The sequence below is a fragment of the Aspergillus alliaceus genome (genome assembly GCF_009176365.1).
Source record: "Aspergillus alliaceus strain CBS 536.65 unplaced genomic scaffold BDW43scaffold_8, whole genome shotgun sequence".
Lineage (NCBI taxonomy): Eukaryota > Fungi > Ascomycota > Eurotiomycetes > Eurotiales > Aspergillaceae > Aspergillus > Aspergillus alliaceus.
In genome coordinates, this window is record NW_022474691.1 from 594722 (window position 1) to 615815 (window position 21094).

The 21094-nt window shown below is 48.8% G+C and overlaps 6 protein-coding genes across 6 annotated transcripts; 3 read left to right on the plus strand and 3 right to left on the minus strand.

The window, feature by feature from the left end:
* Positions 1–562: 562 nt before the first annotated feature.
* BDW43DRAFT_308277 (fungal specific transcription factor domain-containing protein) lies at positions 563–2096 on the minus strand (the record flags this gene model as incomplete). Its single annotated transcript, XM_032046460.1, has 4 exons — positions 563–727; positions 781–1269; positions 1317–1845; positions 1903–2096. The coding sequence occupies 4 exons, from the start codon at positions 2094–2096 to the stop codon at positions 563–565; spliced, it is 1377 nt and encodes a 458-aa protein (XP_031903437.1).
* Positions 2097–4518: 2422 nt separating this feature from the next.
* Positions 4519–6202, plus strand: BDW43DRAFT_323686 (transferase family-domain-containing protein). The gene has a single exon (XM_032049804.1). It carries the CDS (start codon positions 4808–4810, stop codon positions 6170–6172), a length of 1365 nt encoding a protein of 454 aa, XP_031903438.1. The 5' UTR covers positions 4519–4807; the 3' UTR covers positions 6173–6202.
* A 1857-nt stretch (positions 6203–8059) lies between these two features.
* Positions 8060–8713, plus strand: BDW43DRAFT_308280 (tim-barrel domain-containing protein; the record flags this gene model as incomplete). The annotated part of the gene is made up of 1 exon (XM_032046461.1): positions 8060–8713. The coding sequence occupies one exon, from the start codon at positions 8060–8062 to the stop codon at positions 8711–8713; it is 654 nt and encodes a 217-aa protein (XP_031903439.1).
* Positions 8714–9343: 630 nt separating this feature from the next.
* Positions 9344–10305, minus strand: BDW43DRAFT_308281 (uncharacterized protein; the record flags this gene model as incomplete). The annotated part of the gene is made up of 6 exons (XM_032046462.1): positions 9344–9550; positions 9603–9659; positions 9713–9897; positions 9942–10007; positions 10055–10196; positions 10267–10305. The coding sequence occupies 6 exons, from the start codon at positions 10303–10305 to the stop codon at positions 9344–9346; spliced, it is 696 nt and encodes a 231-aa protein (XP_031903440.1).
* Positions 10306–11244: 939 nt separating this feature from the next.
* BDW43DRAFT_308282 (FAD-dependent oxidoreductase) lies at positions 11245–12755 on the plus strand (the record flags this gene model as incomplete). The annotated part of the gene is made up of 2 exons (XM_032046463.1): positions 11245–11872; positions 11944–12755. The coding sequence occupies 2 exons, from the start codon at positions 11245–11247 to the stop codon at positions 12753–12755; spliced, it is 1440 nt and encodes a 479-aa protein (XP_031903441.1).
* Positions 12756–14692: 1937 nt separating this feature from the next.
* BDW43DRAFT_267254 (acyl transferase domain-containing protein) lies at positions 14693–21033 on the minus strand. Its single transcript, XM_032040981.1, has 3 exons — positions 15458–21033; positions 15285–15400; positions 14693–15228 (listed from the first exon to the last, which is right to left on the minus strand). Exons 1-3 carry the CDS (start codon positions 20709–20711, stop codon positions 14800–14802), a joined length of 5799 nt encoding a protein of 1932 aa, XP_031903442.1. The 5' UTR covers positions 20712–21033; the 3' UTR covers positions 14693–14799.
* Positions 21034–21094: the final 61 nt, after the last annotated feature.

Genomic DNA, 21094 nt, shown 5'->3' on the forward strand with positions numbered 1-21094 from the left:
CATGTACCTTTTGCACAATGTCTCATGTGTTTTAATATTGCTTTTGCTCGGGGCCGTTGCGGGCGGAGTTTTGTCGTCGGGATATCTCCTCGGGATGGCTGACTGAACCATCTCTAGTCTGAAACAAACAGATGCACGAACAGCCCCCGGACCAGTGATAGCTGCCTTGCTGTCACACTGTGGCCTGACTCCGTGTTGTATGTTTCCGAAGAACCCGGCGATAGTTTAGTATGTTCTATGGCTATTTGGAATCCTGATATCATTGCTCTCGGATATTTCCGAGCAAGGTATATGCCTGTACCCCAATCTTTTGGGCTGCAAGCCCTTTTTGCCATGATTCTAAGCATAATTTTGACTGTGGACTGAATGTAGTATATAGTGTGAAAGAATCTCTTTTGCCGTACATGCCTGTAGGAATTCACGCTGGACTTTTCTTTTCTCAATATTACATGAAACGATAATAACTCTCAACACCCCATCCCTCTATATCCCGTGGGTCTTGACCTGAATGCAGGAACACATTACCCTCTTGTCAACAAGTCAGGACGCCGGTAATTGTGTCCTAAATGGATAGCGCAGGACTCTGACTCAGGTTTTTCACGCGATCTAAATCCTGAAGGCATTCGAGGAGTTCTTGTAGCATGATATCGAATGAACTGTCGAGATACGCGTGTGCCGTAAAAAATTCGGTACACATCATGATTGGAATGGGGGTCAAAGGATGTACCTATACTGTCAATGACTTGGCTTTCGGTAGTTGGTGCGGGTAGAGTACAGTACCTTGAAATACCCTAACTGACCTTGTAGCTTCACGAGGTTGACGACTTCGTGTGCCGCCATGACACATAGGCGCTCATATTCAAGGATGCCTAAAAAATGCTCCCCTGTCTTCCATGTGATCGATTCCAGTACACTGTGGAGGAAAAGAACCAAGGTCTGTGCTACGATTCTCGCAAAAATGAGCATTGGGTCCACCTGTACCGACGCAGAGAGTACCTGGATACGATATGTGAGCATTTCATGCAACCATTGATGCCGTGTCCAGAATGCATCAACGACATCTCCATTTATCTGCTCGACAGCTACCTTTTGTCGATGGGACAGTGCTCGACCGCATATTGTAGCAAGGATGATACATTCACTAAATGACGATAGGTTGTTAGAACTATCGTTGCTTGCACCTCTCGTCATAACGTCGGGTAGAAATAGGGTTGCTGCTGGATGGCCAGCTTGGAAATCTTCATCCGGCGCAGGCAATCGAGTCGCAATCTGCTTATATTAGATACGATAACTTCGTTTTATGCAGCGAAACATACCAACTCTTCATCCAGTGTGTACGGCAACCCGTTGTGGAAGCTAATAAACCGATCCAAGGAATAAGCCATCCAAAACGTTCGCCGTTGCTCTTCCAACCCGGTCCAGTCTATTAAGCTCGGCTCTTGATCCCGAGCCATTGTTAGTGGGCTGTTGGGATCGTCTATCTCGTACAGCCGCATGCCCAAGACCAGACGGCAACATCTTCCGGCGCTCATCCATGCTTGGTTCGGCGAGAGCTGCATATACTCGTAAATAGAAACGAGGACCCATGCCTGCGCCTGCTCAATTGCTAGTATTCCATTTGTGGGGCTATTGAGGTCCATAGCATCCAAAGTTCGGCGCGTCTCCTGGTAAAGGTTGTCTCGGAGAGATTGGAAGTGGGCCGATAGAGATGCGGCTACTGTCCACATCGCATACTGTAGGCACATCTGGGCTTCGCTTTTCTTGGGGTGCTTCGCCCAGACATGATATCGCCAGCGCTGTAAAATAGGAGCAAATGGGTGGACACGATCAAAGTATAGCTGGTCTCTGTATCAGTCAGTATCGAGTCCCCTAACATATTGAGATTGCATTATGATGTCTTACAGGTCAGCCCGCATCAGATCAGAAACTAGTCCGCTCGGACGTGTGAGAGCCTCGGGTGATTGTGGGGATCTATCCCTTGTTTGTTGGTCATCGGAGAAGATCTCAGGGGCTTGTTCAGGCAAGGTAGTTATGTCGCGAAGGGGGTCTTCTTCGGAGTCGCATTCAATGCCGGAACTATCAAACAAGCCCGCCATTTGGTGACTGATGCTTGGGTGCTGATCGGCCAGGCAGCGTTCAAGTGCAGCTTGCAAAAATGAGCATTGTGTTTTGTCTATGTCGACCAAAACTCACCGATTCGTGTCCTCAGTGTCCGCAGTTGACCCTTTCGCGGGCCTCTTGGAAGCCTCGTTGTGCTTATCTTACACTCGATACCTGTTTCAAAGCACACTTGGCATTGTGGACGCCGACGATCACAGCGGACCTTACGTCGACGACATTCTTCACAGGCGGAACCGGGTCGTTGACGGGAAATAGTTTGAGTGGTTACCATTTTACTGGAGTAAAGACGAGGGGGTGTTGGCGCTTGGAGCTATGCCTCGGCGCCCATGGGTAGAAGGGTCTAAATGAACGCAGATTCCTGCAGGACCCAGCGAGGTAGACTCGACGCGTTTACAGGGGCCTGTTGCGACTGCAGAGAGAGTGTCAGGCCTCTGGTGCACGTCACTATGGGCTGTTTACGCTTCAGTGCGTGCAGTGGTTCGCTGGGGATCAATGTACGGGTTAATGAGGCGGGTGAAAACAGAGGAACCTGGGCTACTTTCATCAACCAGTTCAAGTGGGAGACTACATTGACCGTCCAGTCTGCCATCTAATAAACCCATCTGCAATACACCCCCAATGTTTTCCTCTCGTCCTGTTCCGTACGAACATGCTAATCTGTCCCAAACATTGCATCTGAGTCGCAATGTGCATTGCTGCATGGCTCATTTCCCCTAATACTCCCTAGGCAAATCCACCCCAAGAATTTCAACGCTCGTACCACCCACCAAGTAGACTTTGAACATGTCAATTGCACCTTCACCTAAGCTTCAACGAAGGGCGCTAACTAGCCCGCGCTACCTTATAGCGGGCCCTTGCTGGCTGGCCCAGAGATTGTTTCTTGGCTGCAGCGGGGAAATGAATTGTCCAGGCCATTATGGGAGCCATAGTAGTCCATTTCCCACACGACTCTGATCAAAGTCGATTGGCCTCTCTGGATCAGGGACCACTTTCTAGGCATCATAGAGTTGACTAGCACAGACCCTTGATTGGCTCTGATATAGCCTCATTCTGGCCGCTAAAAGTTGACATGAATCCCAATCAAATGTAGTCCACTAGTTAGCCATTGATGCAATTTCCCACAGTATTACACGGATCCCGATGGAGTTAATTAGTTGCTTCTGACCCCAAGTATCTAGTTCATGATGTCAAGTTGAGTGGGCGATGGCGAAGCTGGGTCAGTCGTCTTTGGTGGCGATCGTGCAAATTCGGATGTTGCGAATAGGGCTATGTACATCCCATGAAATTTCAGACCCGCCTGGAGGACCGTGTGCTCGTTTTTGGAGGGGGTGGCACGAAGTGATGTCTAATACACTAACGCACAGGTGCAGGACATCAGCAAGGGTAAGCACATGTCTTTTCTCATGATAAAGGCTGCTTCAAGACAACGAGCGACTGTGCATTCCCAGGAGTTACAACCCGCGTATGGACGAGTCTCGACCTGAAGGAACATTCTCGATCGTTCTGTTTCACATTTTAGTAAAAGGTTTCTTCAGAAGACATGGTCATGAGCAACACCCGCTCGCTACCATTCAAGTTCGCATAGCTTTAGTGTTGAACGTGCTTTCAGCTGCGCACGGGTGCGTAACCACCTCTGCCCCTTGCAATGCGCATATCAGTTGCACAAAGGCCTCTGTTTGCCACTTCCAAAGTGCGACTATCGCTTCTCCTGAGATGAGGTGCTGACCTATCAAGCTTGGCAATTTCCCAAGTACTTTCGGTATTAGTACATAGACCATTCAGAATATACTGCACATGTTTGTGTCCATCCCATTGGTACGATGTTGAAGAATATTTAGGTATGTACAAGTGTAACTGGCGAGGTATGAACTCCCCAGGAGCACAAGTAGTACCTATATCAGAGATCCACAGTCAATTTGTGGACTACGCTCCTCATCCGCATCGTGATCTAACCCCCACTGACCTCCCCCGCAAGCATCTTATGACTCAATTAGGAGAAATTCCATTCCAAACCATCATGTTGAAGACCGGGATGGCCAACCCTAGGTATCCTGGAGACAATCGCGATTTCACGCTGCTCCGAACGTCCTTGATTGGGCCAGTGAATGCCAAGTTCCTTGTGCGGCTGGGGATCAAGCAAGCCACGGTCCCCCCTATCGAGAATCAACCCCGTGTCTAGTTTATGTCACCGTTCTATACCCTAAATTTGGACATTTGGAAGATGAGTGTAGCGCGAAAGCTGCGAGTCATCCGCCCTTAGCGCCGACCCTGCAAATGGCCAAGATGGTATATCATGGTCTAGGCTTTTCAGCCAAGACAAAAAATAACTCATATATAACAGGGTACCCTGCCTTCGGTAGGTTCTCGTCGGAGTGGTTTAATTCAACTTCGAATTATGCATCGTGGAAGATTACTCATCAATTCATATATAGCGGAGTTTCGGCGGTTCGGGCTTTCTTGAATGTTGAAGAATTACTGTAGAACAGGCGACGGTAACTACAGCGCATGGCTATCACTATGTCTACTCTTACAAAAGCAAACAAGTATCCCATTTTGCCGGGACTGCGCTGTTTTGGACGGCATTGTACGCTTCTGTCAGCCTCTTGCGTTGAGATTCTAGTCGGCCTTATCAGCTAGAACAACTTCTACGTTTGTTGTTGGTCGCAGCAAGAGCCAAACCAGCACTATGGCTACCTTTGAACATGTTCAAGACGTCATCGGCCAACTGCCGATTCTCAAAAGCTACAGCCATATATTGATTTGCTTCGCTGTCTCCGATGAGAAGCGTGAGGCGGCCATTCAGCACATCGAGCGTGCCGTTCGCCTCGTGATGAAGACCTTTCCCTATCTCTCTGGGAAAGTGATCAACGAGGGGAGTGGCTCTGGAAGCTCCGGCACATTCAAAGTCGCAAGCTCTGGAGAATGGGAGTCCTCGGAGCATGTCTTCGTCCGGGTTGAAGACCGCACTGATGTGTGTCCGTCGTATGATGAACTTTGTGCTGCCCATGGGCCGTCGTCCTTGTTACCTGGGCATCTGTTGAGCGCGCGAAAGGGATTCCCGGAAAGCTACCAGGAAACGGAAGACGATCCGGCTCCTGTTCTTGACTTCCAGGCCAACATCGTCCGTGGTGGACTCTTGCTCGACCTGGCCGCCCAGCACAACATCATCGACGGTACCGGAATCTTCCAGATCGTGAACTTGCTGGCTACAGCTTTACGCGGGGACAAGTTCCCTCTGTTCCAGATCCATGAAGGAAACCGTGACCGTCGCTCTCTGATTCGATTGCTCGGGCCGGATGAGCCTCTCCTCGACCATAGCGAGCTCAAACCGCCTGTCATCATCAAGGCGCCTCCCCCACCAGAGGTATTGGCTCCTTATAAATGGCGATACTATCGCTTCCCACTGGACTCAGTGAACAAAATCAGAGAATTGGCCAACAACAAACCAGAGGATTTCGACCCCTCCACGACCTCCATCTCCCTAAACGACGCGATCACCGCGTTCTGCTGGCAACGGATCACGACTATCCGACTGAAAAGGCTGGAAACACCGACCGCATATTCGAAGCTCAGTCGAGCCGTCGACTTCCGACGCGTCATGAAGCTCACGCCAGCCTATCTCGGTCACATGGTCCGTATCTGCAATACGCGACTTACCTTCCAAGAGATTGTCAACAGTTCCCTGTCGCGACTTGCCTCGCTGCTTCGCAAGGCCGTGCAAGAGATCAGCAAAGAATACGCCCTGCGCAGCTACGTCACCTTCATTGCGAATGAACCGGACAAATCGGACATCGCCTACGGCGGGTCGTTTAATCCGCAGACGGACTTTTCTTGCTCGTCTATCGCGCATGTCAAGGTCCCTGATTTTGGGCCGCTTGGGACACCAGGGTTGATCAGAAGACCGACATTTGGGCCTTTGCCTTGTTCGTCGTATGTTGCGCCGATGCTACATGGAGAGGGTATGGAGGCACTGGTATGTTTGCATGAGAATGATATTGAGGCGTTGGCAGCGGATGAGAGCTGGAAGGAGTTGGTGGAATATGTTGGGTAGCTTTCTTGATGGTCTCCACGTAAGATAGCGAATACTACTGGGCACTTACGCAGTGACACTGTACGGGGGTCTGAGTTTAATTTTTTTTTAATTTTTTATCCTCCGTTCATGGGCTATCAATGGGTGAATTTTCTCTAGTTCAATTCAATCTTAGTAGCATAAAGTTTTATATTACCTCGCCCAGGAGCGTTTGTGTACGAACCGATCTATCAGATGTGGCGGAAGAGCCCTAACAGTACCCAAAAGAGCGGCTCTATTCGGGTAGAGGGGTTTAACTAATTTAATCACTCGATGTTCACTTGCTTGTGGTTATGTCAAACCAAACCCTAATTCGGATATCGGCCAACAGCTTTCCCTAACTTCTGTTGATCGACATATTTCTGTGAAGCCTCTGTTTGCTCATGATATGGCTCTATGGAGAATGTAGCCTTGCCATTGGAATCATCGTCTCCTTCCTTACCTCTCATATTAAGAGGACCGCCGCCTTGAAGATATTTCGGTCACCCCTCATGGCTCCCAACTTTCTTCGGGATCCTTTGAATATCAATGGACGAAGGAAAGGAAAGAAAAGAAAAGCAGGGATACAGCAATGCGGTATTTTAAGCTTCTTTCATCTGCTCTGATCAGCTTATCTCTTCTATTCGGTTCCGCCGTCGGTGAATTGCAGTCAACGGAGGGAATCGTCTGCCTGGTCCAAAGAAGGCACCCAGATCATGCTGACAAGTTGGTATTTTCCCTGGACAATACATCACTCGACTCGAGTTCAATCAAACATCACAAGGGTGCGTACACGGTCTCAACTCTGGCTAACAGTACAATCCATGTCCAAGGGAACTCACTGAGCGCCCTTGCCTCATGGTATGGCTCCCTGCAATCCACTATGATGATGCTACCGCTCAGCTGATCAATAATGAAGTCGGCATAGGTACTTGAGTGATTGTGTCCACTCTGATATCTATTGGTCCATTGGCAGTCGTCTACACACGGCTCCAGCGTCCCTCCCCCATCTAGATGAGCCGCTCAAAGGCGAGAGTGTCGTCTCATGGCGATGCTATTTCAACCCAGGTAGACCTCCTATTAATCCCGACTCTTCCACGTTTCACTGCACTCAGTGCACAATTAAATCTATATACTGATCCCTACACCATACAGTAACATTCTCATACACAACCGCCTTCTGGACTTAGGATGACTGGGAACTCGAACTTGACTGTTGCCGCTCTATGGGGCGTAAACCTGATCCTCGCCTGGGTCGGCTACGAGAAAATCCTCCTCGATACACTCCAGGACATCGGCCTAACCGAGCAGGAAATTTTACCCTTCTTCAGTGGCCCAGCCTTCCAAGCCTGGAACCGACTCGGAAACACCCAAGGCGAGTGGGGCCACCACGGCGCCACCGCAGCATTCCTCGAAGCGCAATTCGACCTCTAGAAGAAAATAGTAGCCCGAATTGTAGAGCTTGGCATGACGCCTGTTCTCCTTGTATCCCCTGGCTTCGTACCGCGGGCTATAGATCGCGTTCGGCCGCATGCGACCTTGGTGAATGCCTCACGGCGGTCGCACTTCCCGCCGAATCTCACCGAAGTGTCCTTCTCAGTCCACTTGATGACACATTTTCCGAGTTACAGATGAACGTTATTTCGAGACAGATGCAGACTTTTGGGAATGCCTCACATGTGTATGCGTTGGATCAGTTTAAAGAGGATAATCTTGCCTTGGGGACCCGGAATACCTGCGGAAACTATCGCTTCATTTAGCAGACTCTGAAAGATGGCAATCCTGCTGCGATGTAGATTATACAGGGTTAGCTGTTGTATAATAATCAAGATCTCTAGACTTCAAGTCGTATATTAGCTTATATAGTTAGGGTAGGAACGAATTGATGATATGCTCATTCTCGATCTGTTTTCTAAGTCGGAGCCGCAGTGGCAGCGGACCAAATCGTATTTTGGAAAGCCGTGGATTGGGTGTCAATTGCACGGCTTTGGACGGAATATGGGCTTGTATGGCCAGATTATGAATGTCACGCTGAGCCTTATAGACGCGCTGGAAAGCCCCGACTCGCTTGTTGGGTTTAGGCTCACGATGGAAGGTCAGGAGGAGAACGAGATCATCTACGATCTTCTGCTGGTCCAGGCCTGGTCCGCGGAGCCCATTGAAATAAAAGCTTACTTTGAGAATGGGGTCAGCGGTCGCTATGCTGGGAATCATTCGGTCCCTCGTGAGCTGTACACGGCTTGGGACATGATGCGGACAACGGCTTACCATAACACAAATCTCACAACCAGGGCAGTGGCAAAGCCTATCTTTGAACTTTCGCCAGATATCAAGGGTTTGTTATATCGTGCTGGTAATCATGGGACTACTATGAATTACGATGATTCGATCTTGATAAAGGTATGGTCATTATTTATGGATGAAAGGAAGAAAGAGCTGATTCTTTGGATGAACCCTGCATACCAATATGATATGCTTGATATTACTCGTCAGCTCTTGGGGAACGCTTTTACCGCCGCATATTCCGACTTAATGCAGTCCTAGACATCAAAGACAACAAACAGATCCACCGATAGCGCATCAAAGAGCCAGACGCTTCTCAATATCCTAACTTCAATGGACGATGTGTTGTCCTGTAGTGAGAACTTCTCCCTCCCGAGTGCTAGGAACTAGGGGAAATACACAGCCTCTAAAGTTCTCTCGAGTATAATGCTCGAAATCAAATTACCCTATGAGGCACGACTAGAGAGATAAGTGATTGTATGGGCGGGCCTTATCTCGTCGTTATAGGTCTCGATGGTCTACATTCGCCAAGTACCTTATGGAGACGAATGGGACAAGCTACAATTGCACAGAGTTTCAACAAAAGACCAGAGAGTTTGAGTTGTCCCCGCAAATGCAGAATTCTCAGCCAGGTATTTCGTAGACGAATGGCTCTGGTGAACGGCTCGAGGTAGTTCTTAGAAATGTGTCGGAGAGTTGGTCATCGATCTTTAGGGTCATCTGAGCGATTGAAGAATAGCTTTCTTTGTACTCTAGCATGGTCCTACCTTTTCGTTCTCGGCTTCAAGTAATGGATGTGTGCTCTCATAAAGTCATGTAACTCGAATCAATTTGCTACCCAATCTGCTACACAACAACTATCGCTTTCTCTGTACCTACTTGCCAACCTTCTCATCTATTTTCTCCTCCACCGATTCCGCCCCATGAGAGGGGGATGAGGAATGAGGAGATGCTTCCGACGAAGAGGATGGTTCCGGCGTAGTCGATTCGACGGAGCTTTCGCTTTTGTGACCCCTTGGGTGTGGCGAGGCGGAAGAAGAATAGGACGAATATGGTGTTTATTCCGATGAAGGGAATGTTGCCGTAGAAGGTCCAGCACTGGCTTTGTTAGTGCTATGTCAATCTTGGGGGATGGAGGTTGAGTGCTTACCCAGAGAAGCCCCCTCCTACTATTGGCTCCAGGACGGATCCTAGGCTGTACATGGCGCTGAGGATGCCATATTAGTTTCTCCGTAGTCGGAAGGGAACAAGGTCGGTCACGATGACTTCGGAGAGCATCGCGAGGCCGCCGTCGCCCACTCCTTGGCCGCATCGGCCAATTAGGATCTGGGTGACATTGCTTGCTATCGCAGTTACCAGTGCTCTGATGAAGAACACGATCGATATACAGATTAAGGGTCGGCGGCCGAAGATGTTCGACAACGTGGCTGTGCTCGGTTGAAAGACTGGCACCGTTAGATCGAGTATGCCTAAACAGATATTCGCTTACCAGTTGAACAAAGGTTCCACTCCAAAATGCCTCTATGGCCGTTCCATCCAGCTCCCAGGCCATCTTCTGTTTATGTTAATGGCCATCGTATAGGCAGTGCCATCAACACATACCGGTAAAGTCACAGATATGGACGTCCCATCCAAGGACACCATCAGTATCAGGGGCCGCCAGGGTAAAGGATACCAAGCGGCCCGTTACGGGCAACTTGAAACCATCGTACCTAGGCACCGTCACATCGGCCTCGGTCTTCCGCTAGTGCTCATCAACGTTTCCCGGCTCGACCTCATGTCCCCGACCCTCCTTCTCGGGTTAGGCCAAAAACTCGACTGCTGTAATCTCGTCTAACACCATTATGCCGCATTTTTGCGTTCATGCACTGCCTCTTTCTCTATTCTCCATGTGGGTGAGAGAAAAGTGAGAAAGCTCAACACCTGATCATTGATCCTGATGTCAAAAACGAAACATACCTCGGCCGAAAGGGAAAAGTAGGAAGAAAGGCCTGGTTTACTCTTGTTCCACGATGTGTAACTTGTGGTTTGAACTGCATGTGCATGTTTGCATACTCACGCGGTTGAGTGGCTCCGTTTTCTGGGTTACGCGGTGCCACGAGCCACTTCGTAGAGATGCTGTACTACTGTCAACTTGTAAACTCCGTGTCAAACTCTATTGGTTATGGAGTTAGCGGAGGTATATAGGGTGATCTACACGGACCGAAGAGTTTGCTAGTGGGAATGGGTGGGTGCAGAGGGGTTTCTTGTTCTGTATGCCTCGTGCAATGTCACTTGCCCTACCTGCGACTGAGCAAACTAACCAGTAACCATGGAATAGAGTGAATCTCCTATCAGTTTGTGTAAAGTGGCTCCTGTCCCTATCTTAGGTATCCCTAGACACCCCTACATTGCTCCTCCAGGAGTGAATGCAGTATGTCTTAGTTGTACGTGTACCCATTCATTCGTTGTGTCGCCCTTTCCGATAGGGGCAGACACTGCGCGAATACTGAGAGATTTATGGCATCTCCCCCTCAACAATGTACCCCAGGTGAAGCCGTCTGACCAGATACTTCTTCATTTAGTCAAGCTCCCCGTAGAGTTAGTCCGAGATCACTGGCCTTATGATCCGACCCGTATTGAGCCCCTTGGTGTTGAAGCTTGCCCCCTGTCCAGACATTCCCCAGCCCTAATACGACTGGGTCAATCAAGTACTCCAACGCGCAGAGCTGAATCTACACCAGCTCGTCACTCTCAGTAGATTTCTATTACCAACGAAACATTATCCCAGAAAATCAATCCTAATGAACAAGATGCTAACCCGCTTCCTCGCCTGGTTCCGCCCCTCCTGGCTCCCACCCTTCCAAACCAACCCACCCCCAATCACAAACCAAACCATGAATCTCCAGTGCCAAAGCCCACCCCTCCCCCCTCAGCCCCAAGACCAGCCCCTCGAAATAGCCATTATTGGCTGCGGCATAATCGGCGCAATCCTGGCCCTGGGCCTCCTCTCCAAAAACATCAAAGTAACAGTCTACGAACAATCCCGTACGCTCCGCGAAACCGGTGCCGGAATAGCCTTCACAGCCAACGCGCGCAAATGCATGGCGATGATCGACCCCCGCATCGTCGATTGCGTAGCTGCCGTCGCGACAACGAACGGCGACCCGGGGAATCCCAATAATAATATGCAGTTTATAGACGGGTACACGCATCGTCCGGATGAGGCGGACGATATGAGTTGGAAGAAGCTTTATGAGTTGTCGACGGGGCCGAAGGGGTTTGAGGGGTGTCATCGGGGGCATTTCCTTGAGGAGGTTATGGGGCTTATTCCGGATGGGGTGGTTAAGTGGGGGAAGAGGTTAGAGAGGGTGGAGGAGTTTGGGGTTGGGAGGGTTTTGTTGAGGTTTTCAGACGGGAGTGTGGGGAGGGCTGATGCTGGTGAGTTTTCTTTCTTCTTTTCATTTCTTGTTTGTTTGTTTGGAGATGGGGATTGGCTAATGATGCTGTAGTTATCGGCTGCGATGGGATCAAGTCGAGGGTGCGCGAGCTTGTCCTCGGCGAGGGCAATCCGGCCTCGTACCCCCATTACACGCATAAATTGGCCTATCGGGGCTTGGTGCCCATGGAGAAAGCGACGGCGAGGCTGGGCCACTACCGCGCGCATAATCAGCATATGTATGGGGGACCCAATGCGCATGTGCTTCATTTTCAGGTCGCAAAGCAGACACTGATGAATGTGGTGGCGTTCGTTACGGATCCTGGAGACTGGCCTCTGGACCGGAATATGTCGCAGCCGGCGACGAAGGATGAAGTTGCTGGTGCCTTTGCGGAATGGGGTCCCACGGTGAGGGCTATTATCGATCTGTTGCCGGTAGAGTTGGAGAAATGGGCTGTTTTTGACTCCCTGGAGTATCCTGCGCCGACGTACTCGCGTGGGCGTGTGTGTATCGCTGGGGATGCGGCTCATGCGTCGGCGCCGCATCATGGGGCGGGGGCTGGGGTTGGAGTTGAGGATGCGTTGGCGCTGACCTTCTTGTTGGACATGGTGCAGTCTGGTATTAAGAGACGGGGGCAGAGGAGATTTTCTCTTCAGGAGGCTTTCGCGGCGTTTAGTACCGTCCGTCGTAAACGATCTCAGTGGTTGGTGAGAAGTAGTCGTGAAGCCTGTGAGATCTACGAGTGGAACGACCCGCAGTGTGGTTCCGATATGGATAAGGGATATGAGGAGATTAAACGGCGGTCTCATAAGATCTGGCATTTTGATATTGACGGTATGTTGAAACAGTTGGAGCAGGAGTACAAGACACATTTAAGGCTATAATGGAGTTCGACCGGTCCGGGATAACTGTGCTCTACAAGGTCAACTATAATTCAACTATGATTGCTTAAGCTGTGTAGCAATAGTGATAATTATGGCTCTCTAAAGGAAATGTTCCACATGCTGGGTGTTGGTCTGGCTCACTTAGTCTCTTATCGGCCGGATAAAGAGAATAAAAAGACAGCATAAGGCGTTCGAAGGGCCAAAATTTCTCTAAGTTTTCAAGACTTGTGTATACAACAGTGGTGCCTAATTGTAGCTCTATGGAGGCCCATCTGGAGCATGCCAGACAATAGGGAGCACCACACCGCAAGGAGATAATGCCAAGTACGGCAGACCCTCGGGACAAGAGGGAAAAAACTGAAGTTTCATGTATTCGTTAGTATTCTGCGGGCAGATACATACGTAAGACTTTTGGTTTCACCAGTTGGTTACTTGTCCTAGTACTGAGTACAACAGGTACAAGTCCTTGCTCGGGTTGTTGTATACAGGGCCCGTACAACTGGGAGTGCCGGTATTAATATCAATACTAAATGAAGGCTTGTATATATCTCTATAGAATAATTGGATTGTTTTTGTCCCTATTCTCTGTCACAGATTGAATAGCAATTCAGCCTGATAACTGTACAGGATACCCTGACCCAGATATGTAAACAATCGGCCAGTGATAAGAAACATCAGGCCGCATGATAGATTAGGTTTAAGGGAGATTCTGAATTCTTTAGGTATGGAGCCTTCGGCTATAAATTAGTAAATTGTTGGTAGTAGTAGAAGATCAAGAATCAGTCTCCTGTCTGAATAGTATTTACTGCCTGTTTTTGACCTCTCTCTTTCCTTTAGCCTATATACCATTACCTAGTTGACAGATTCTTTATCCTGAATAGGGAATATCCTTAACATTCTCCTTATCTAAGTTAATTAGTATTGTGATTTCAGGGAAAAGGACAGAATAAGGCAATATCAGCTATATATATAGTCCATTGAAAATCAGATGCCATTTTAATAGATACTTAATCTATAGATAACTCTATTAACTACCTGAACTGCTCTAATTCTCATGTAAAGGAACTCCTGGGATTAGCAATTCGATACGTAGGATCTTTCCACTAGGTAAAAAGACCCACTATGATCAACTCCGATCGGAGTTGATTTCCCAGGCGCGGTATATATAGTATCGTAACTTGCCATTGAGGCCTTAAGCCTAAGGCTTACCCGTGACATCTCACTATAACTAATAGATCAAGCCTTCAGGGGTTAGAGTTCAGTGATCAGCCAAGTCACTAGAATAATATGGTCTTATAAAGTTTGATATTAATTGGATACTATGTCAGAGCCTATAGAAGCCTAAGGCAGCAACCACGTGACCTGAGCACAATACAAAGGAATATCTCTGTACAGTAGATTTAGACCTGAAGCTAATTAATCCCGCACACATGAGCTACATCAGCTCTATTATACTATATACTATCTTCTCCTGTACAGGATAGACTGCGGTCAGCTCTATATATATTTTCCTATGACTTATCTCGCACGGTGCACTAATATGCAGTATCAGGCCACTTGTAATTAATATATATACTGTTAAATGCCCCTGGAATATGGCAGTATTCAGGGAAGAGCTGACAGATTTATACAGTGCAGTATCTTATATAAGGCTCTATAAGCTAAATATCTCTTTATTGTGGGAAGTTTAAATCCTGAAAAGTTTAAATATAGTAATCTTTTTAACTACTGGAAGTTCGGGCCTTAAGCTGAGCCTAACAATAAGACTTAAGATTAATTACCAGATGAGACATGATAATGGCTTGTACAATAGAATCTAACTCTTGTAGAAGTAAGCTATACCACTTGTTTTTAAAAGATCTGATATCCACGCAGGGCGGGTAGGAGGGCAGTAGACAAAACAATTACGTGAAATTTCAGTTTTTTTCCTTTCATCCTAAGAGTCTGCCGTACTAAGAATGGACCCCAGGGCACGGACAGAGGACGAACCATAACTCTGAAGCTTTGATGCAACGAATAGAGCTTAATAAAACATGTTCCAAGTTCAAACGCCTAAAATCTCCCCTAGAACTGGGCTCTGCGTGAGTTCAAAAGCCTGTTTGATATACTCCTCATCTAGCGAGAATGGTTTGGCCATCAGATTAGGGATATATTTTCCCACTAATTCCTCGGCGTCGATATTGCCATCGAGAAGGCCTGGCCGGAGGAGACATTGGCGGAACATCTCGACGGTGGAACGTAGATGGCTTGAGTGGAACGGCACGTCGATTCCTTCTAGAGGAACTGTTGCTGTGCCGCGTTGTAGGACGATTGGTCGGGGAAGATTCTTGGCATGGTCGATGAGGTCGCGCATTACTGTCTGGAGCTCGGGCGTGGACGCGTCGGTGGAGTCGGTCATCTGGACTTGTTTTGGTCCACTGCGGCACTGAGATATGTGGTCCATCAGTTTCCCGAGGATATACAGATTGGTCGTCTGAGGTTTCGAATATTAGCAATAAGCAATCCTTGGGCTGACTCTTGATAATTTACCGTGCCCGAACACACATACTGCTCCCCATCTACGTTAAAATTGACGATCTCTAACAGCTCCCGGCTCTCGGCTGCAATCATGCGAACCAAAGTGCTCAACAGAGTGTGATCGAAAACTGCGCAGATTAGCTCTTCCTTCTTGGCCGATTAGAAAATATCGACAAGTGACCTACATTTACCCACACGTTTCGGATTTGCAGCCACCATGCCGTACGTGGCGCCCTCTTCACCATCTCGTGTCACAGAAGCTTGCATCATCAACCCCCGGTAGAAGGCTAACTCGACCAGAGAGCTGGTAGGTATAAATTGCGATAATGCAGATAGTGCCCCGTATTCGCCTAAGGAATGGCCAGCATATATCGCCTCACAAGATACGTATCCTTTGGCACGCATCTCGGCAAAGGCGGCAGCTTCAAACAGAAGAATTGTTGGTTGTGCAAATTGTGTCGAGTACAACAGTCCCCTCGGGTCATGGAACGTGTAGGATGTTGATGCTGATGTGAGTCCCGTCAGAACAGGCTTTTGAACACGACTGCCATCGGGAAGCACGGTTTCGGCCGTAATAGAAAGGTAGTTTTGACGGATTTTATGGCCTTGTTTGCCTCCAAAGTGGATGGTGAGCGTTTTGGGATTATTCTTTACGACGTCCAGCACCGACCAGCCTGTCCTCCTTGTTAGCGGCAACGTCCAGACAAGAGGATTAGTCGACACACCGTAAGCGTTGTATAGATGGATATCAATATTGTCCCACAATGCCTGAGCGCTTGAGCTGGTGTTGTATAAGCTCATACCCATACCTTTACTTTGGCTACCTTGGCCCGTGAAGAGATACGCGGTTGCAGGCTGTTCTACTTCGGCATCAGCATCGAGCACTTTTTCCCCATTTCTCCTTCGAAAAGCTTCTACAGTAATTCGCATTCGCCCCTCAACCATACCCGTGTGCTTTAGTTGCACTAACAGCGTCTCCGAAGGCATTACCATTCCCACGAACACGGTGGAATATCGTCGAAGGCGATTCCGTTCACCATTCAAGATCAAGTGTTCCAATACTGCAACTACAATGGCCGATGTGCACATTCCGTGTGATATTGTGCCTGGCAACTGGGCCAAATTTGCAAAAATGGTGGAGACATGGATAGGATTGAAGTCACGGGAGACATGGGCGTAAGGTTGATTGCTGGCAGGCATTTGGACTTCGAGTGATGACGGCCCCGACCAACCGGGTGTCTCAAAGAGTGTTCTACCCTCTTGTGCAGCCCCTCTACGCTCGAGGAATTCCAGAACTGGATTCCCGATACAATCATCGCAGGTAAAGTCAACGTCTCCGATATGTCGCAGCTCATGACCTGCTACCCGGCAATGAGCACTACCCGTGACTCGGAGGCTAGTGTGCGTGTTTTCCTTATGCATGATGTGACTGTCCACGTTAAAAACCACTGTCTTACCAATCAGTGAAGGCAGACTGCCTAGTGGATGAAACCAGTCTCGTTCCTTTAGCAACGTCTCTTCTAGGTTGGATCTTAAGTTGATCGTCCAATCCGATAACTTCGTGTGCCGAAAGGTGTTTTTGACGTTATCAAAAGAGCCCCGGAAGAGAAATGTAGACATGATTGTCAAGACATGCTCCCCAGAGCGAATTATTCGCCCTTCCACAACCACAACTTTGCCTGAATCCTCTAGATAGACAGCCTGAACCCGAGATTGGGAGCTGACAGTTTCACCGAGCCGCAAGGGGGTAGCACCAGCAGTGTACGCAAATGTGTTAGATTGGTGAACCAGCCGTAGCAGGTCACCTTCGATATCTTTAAGAAGAAGTGGCCGGGAAATCACATCCCAGGCAATAATAATTCCAACATTAATGGGCAGTATTCCCGAATCTGCTGAGAATACTGGATGGTTGGGAAACGCCGCACCCACAGTTAGAGCTAACACTTCGAACCGCTCGCGGGTGAGCGTCACTGAACGCCCAGTGAAAGTGCTGTGGAGTGTCATGCCGTCGGCGATATCCTCACCAGACCAGAGCTTACTATAGAAGGATTTGATTCGCTCGTTCCGACGGTCCATGATCTCGCGCAGTCGGACAGGAGCATTGCCTGGGTCGAATTGGTAGAACAGCTGCAGACTGACCGTGTCATGTGAAGGATGAAGCTCGACAACCACGTCAACCCCATTTTGACATGTGATCGTCATCGAGGAATCTACGTCGATAATATTCTGAGCAATGACTGATATCTCTGACCGATGGGGATCGTACTGGATGGCAGATTCAGGATACGCTTCAATGTATAGGCGGAATGGATTCTCTTGCCGGAGTCGACCCTCTAAGACAAATTTATCTTCAAGGACAGCCCGTGCCCAAGCGGGAACATTCCCACTAGGAAAATAGCGAAATGCTCCTAAGGGCACGCACAGGTCATCAGTAGATTCTGAGAGTGTCGCAGAGGATGGTGTTGAAACTTCGTCCATGGAGAAGTCCTTAGTTCCAGGTGAGACGGTGGACCAGGAGTCCGGGGTACGTATGCCACTATCTAACCCAATAGTCAGTTCCCCTGCGGACATGTCGCGCTGAAGCCGGTTTGTAAGGGAATCTACAATAGTATCGAGAATTTCCTTTGCTGATTCTCCCCGATCACATGAATACTGCGCTGCCACAGGCCCATGAAGGATGCATACTCGTCCTGCATCCTGGTCAACGACAGCCTCAATATCCTCTGATTGCCACAGTGAATCCTTTTTGAAATAGAATTCAAAATCCTCGTTAAGGACGGGGATAAAGTTCACTGGCTTTTGGCCACCTTTTTTGGTTTGCATCAGAAAGAACGAGACGTCTTCTGGATTCAAGACATCCTCAGATGCAGCAGGACAGGCTGCTGCAAACAATCGGAGGAAGTGAGCTGGATCCTCTCTCAGCGCGGTCAGGGACAGATGCCTAGAGTCGTTCAAGTCTGCTGGTAACCGTTGTAAAGTGCGGGTAGCGAAGGCGAATGTGAAGTCAACATATGACGGATCGACCCATCGCTTTTTATGCTGGATATGCATTAGTTCAACTAGCCGATCTAGCACCTCGCTGTAAGTCATGTCCTCCAGACCAATCGCATCCCCCTGTGAATTGCGACCAAACCATGGCTTTGCAAAGTCTGTGTTCAACCGACGGATTATCGTATCGCGATGCTTAGCTAAATATGCGGCACGCTCCTTTCGAGGCAGACTGAAAACTGTCTTATCCATCTCGGCCCATAGAAGAACTCCCCTGGTTGCTATCTTATGTATTGGTTCGCCCATTTCGGACTTCACACTAACGATTCCCCCTGCCGGCCCATGATACGTCTTCTCCCATTCGTGGTCTTTCAATCCGGATGTCGAAGTGATGATATGCTTCACATCTTTGCAGGTATGAGCTTCACTGGCAACCATCATACAACTTCCCAAAAGCACTCCATCAAAAGGCATAGGTGCGTATCCAAAGGGAACTGACCATGTTCCTGTAAGGTATGGGTAGATGCTATCGCTGCTGCCGAACCCACTTCCGGCCACCAGATAAATGTTAGGTTGTTGCCGGATAATGCTGTATGTGTTCAATATGGGGGCATGGAAGTCTTCATAGGAGTGATGGCCCCCTCCACGACCACCTGTCCATTGAAGGATAACAGGGAAGTCGGGGTGAGCCCTTGAAATACGAACTACCTCGCGTATAGCCGGCACGGACCCAGGTTTAAAGCCGATATACCTCAGCGTTAGCGTTTCAATGTAGTCTGTCACAACTTCGAGCGAAGGAACTCCAGCCCCAAAAGTCAAACCGTCAATGGGGACTCCGCTGTGCGATAAGCGACGCAATAGTGCAACTTGCCAGGCAATGGCCTGGGGATTGGCGTATATTAGGTTACAAGTGATGCCTCGTCCAGCAGGAATGCTTTTGATGAGCTTGTTAATTGCTGTTGCCATACTGGCCGTACTATAGTAACCCCCGCCAGCCAGCTCAACATGATAACCTGCATTCATGATGGCTGACACGAAGTCCCAATGCACGGTAGTGGGAGTCATACCAGCTACCATAATCGGAGGGGCATCTAAGAGCCGAGTGAGACGAGTTTCAATCCTAACCTTTGTTCCTGCGGCCAATCGAGGTTGGAAGCGCTGGGCCCATGCCTGAAGTTTTGTTGAGGACGTCAGCGCAAGGGGTGAAAATAAATCTTTCATGGTTCCCATCTCAGGGTCCCGGGAGTTGAGATCAGAGCCCTGGATTACCCGGACCCCTTGACCTTCTATAACCTTCTTCACTAACGAACCAAGGCCGCCACTGTCAAAGGCAATAATGTGGGACAAAGAAGGACGGCGAACATCTATGTCAGGCGGACAGGCCAGCGCAGTGGGCCAATCACAGATCTCATGGACAATGGCGTCAAATGCCAAATGCAAAATATTCTCACTTGAATGGCGCATATCTTGTCCTGTTCTGGTGTGGTATACTGGTATGATCAGCTGCTGTCCTGTGATCCGTCGTTCTGCGAATCTCTTTTTCAAGGACTCAACTGCCAGTCGAAGATAGGGTGTATGGAACGGCGTGCTGATTGGCAGGAAGTTATACTGAAGATATGGCTTTCGGCTACTATATGGGATGCGGCTCTGGTCTACCTCAGAGGTACTGAACTCTTCGAGATAGTTATTGAGGTGTACCAAAGATGACAAGGGACCGCCAACCACGAACTGGTCTTGGCTATTAGCCAACGCCAGATAAAGTTGCACTTTACTCGACAGGCAACGATTTAGGCGGGCTATGATCTGCTCAACTCCACGTCGTGTCGCTCCCCGAACGCTGAGCATGTATGAGAGTGCATTGTAGCCCCCCTCGTGATTTCCGCTTCTCATCGATAACTGGGGAACTGCACTTTGAGGCGCACAATGATGACAGTCCCATCCTAACCAGAACAAAACCTCCATTACTAACTCACTATTGTCATAGAAGGACTTCCATGTGTCTGATAAGGCGGTCGCGATCGATATTAATAGGCCCTGAGAATGCCCTGTAGTCGCTGAAAGCAGTGCTCGCAATCCCCCAGGGGAAAGTCCTAATATCTGGCAAGTAACACTGTAACGTGCGAGACTCAAAAGCCCAATGATAGGCACGCTAACGGGAGCACTAGCCACAAAGTTGGCATCAGGGATCTCAGTAGGGTGCATGATCCAAGTCTCAACGTCCAAAAATCTCCCCTGATAGTATTGTCGACATTCCGGCAGGCGGGACAACTCAGCAAGCTTAGACCCCATCGTTCGTAGAAATCCTTGAAGCATCGGCTGGTATGTACGAAAGGTTTCACCAAGTTCTTGTACGCACGTGCGACTCGCCTCGCCTTGTCCTCCAAAAACCGCCATGAGCTGGAATTGATTGTTCTCGACATTCTGTAAGAGACTGCTTTGGGTGTGGCTCATAGCCTTGCATTGTCCCTCAGGGCCTTCTTCATGTTCAACATTGATTGCATGATAGTATATGCTCAACCATCTGCGTCGTTGCTCAGGTATCAATGTCAGTTCAGCAATGAGAGAATGAATGTCGATTTCCACGAGGAATTCACTGTCGAACGCCTTACGCAGGACCGTGAGAGCGGACGGCACAATTGTTTCTTGAAAAAGGAGAAACTCGAGGAAAGCTAATGCTAGTTCAATAGGATTCTGGATCTCATGTGTCGCAGACGAATGTAATAATGAAAGAAGAAATGAGTTCCTTCGTAGTTCAAGGAGGGTAGAGAAGGCGTTGGGAATGGCGAGGGTCACGCTGACATCCTTGTGCTGAATATGCAAGTCGACGATGGTGG

Bases quoted from the DNA above. Each gene is read 5' to 3' on its own strand.
- BDW43DRAFT_323686 (XM_032049804.1), top strand. From the start codon at position 4,808: ATGGCTACCTTTGAACATGTTCAAGACGTCATCGGCCAACTGCCGATT.
- BDW43DRAFT_267254 (XM_032040981.1), bottom strand. From the start codon at position 20,711: ATGAGCCACACCCAAAGCAGTCTCTTACAGAATGTCGAGAACAATCAA. The intron at 15,401-15,457 runs GTAGGTCACTTG...TAATCTGCGCAG, and splicing joins TCCGAAACGTGTGGGTAAAT to TTTTCGATCACACTCTGTTG. The intron at 15,229-15,284 runs GTAAATTATCAA...TCGAAACCTCAG, and splicing joins AGTATGTGTGTTCGGGCACG to ACGACCAATCTGTATATCCT.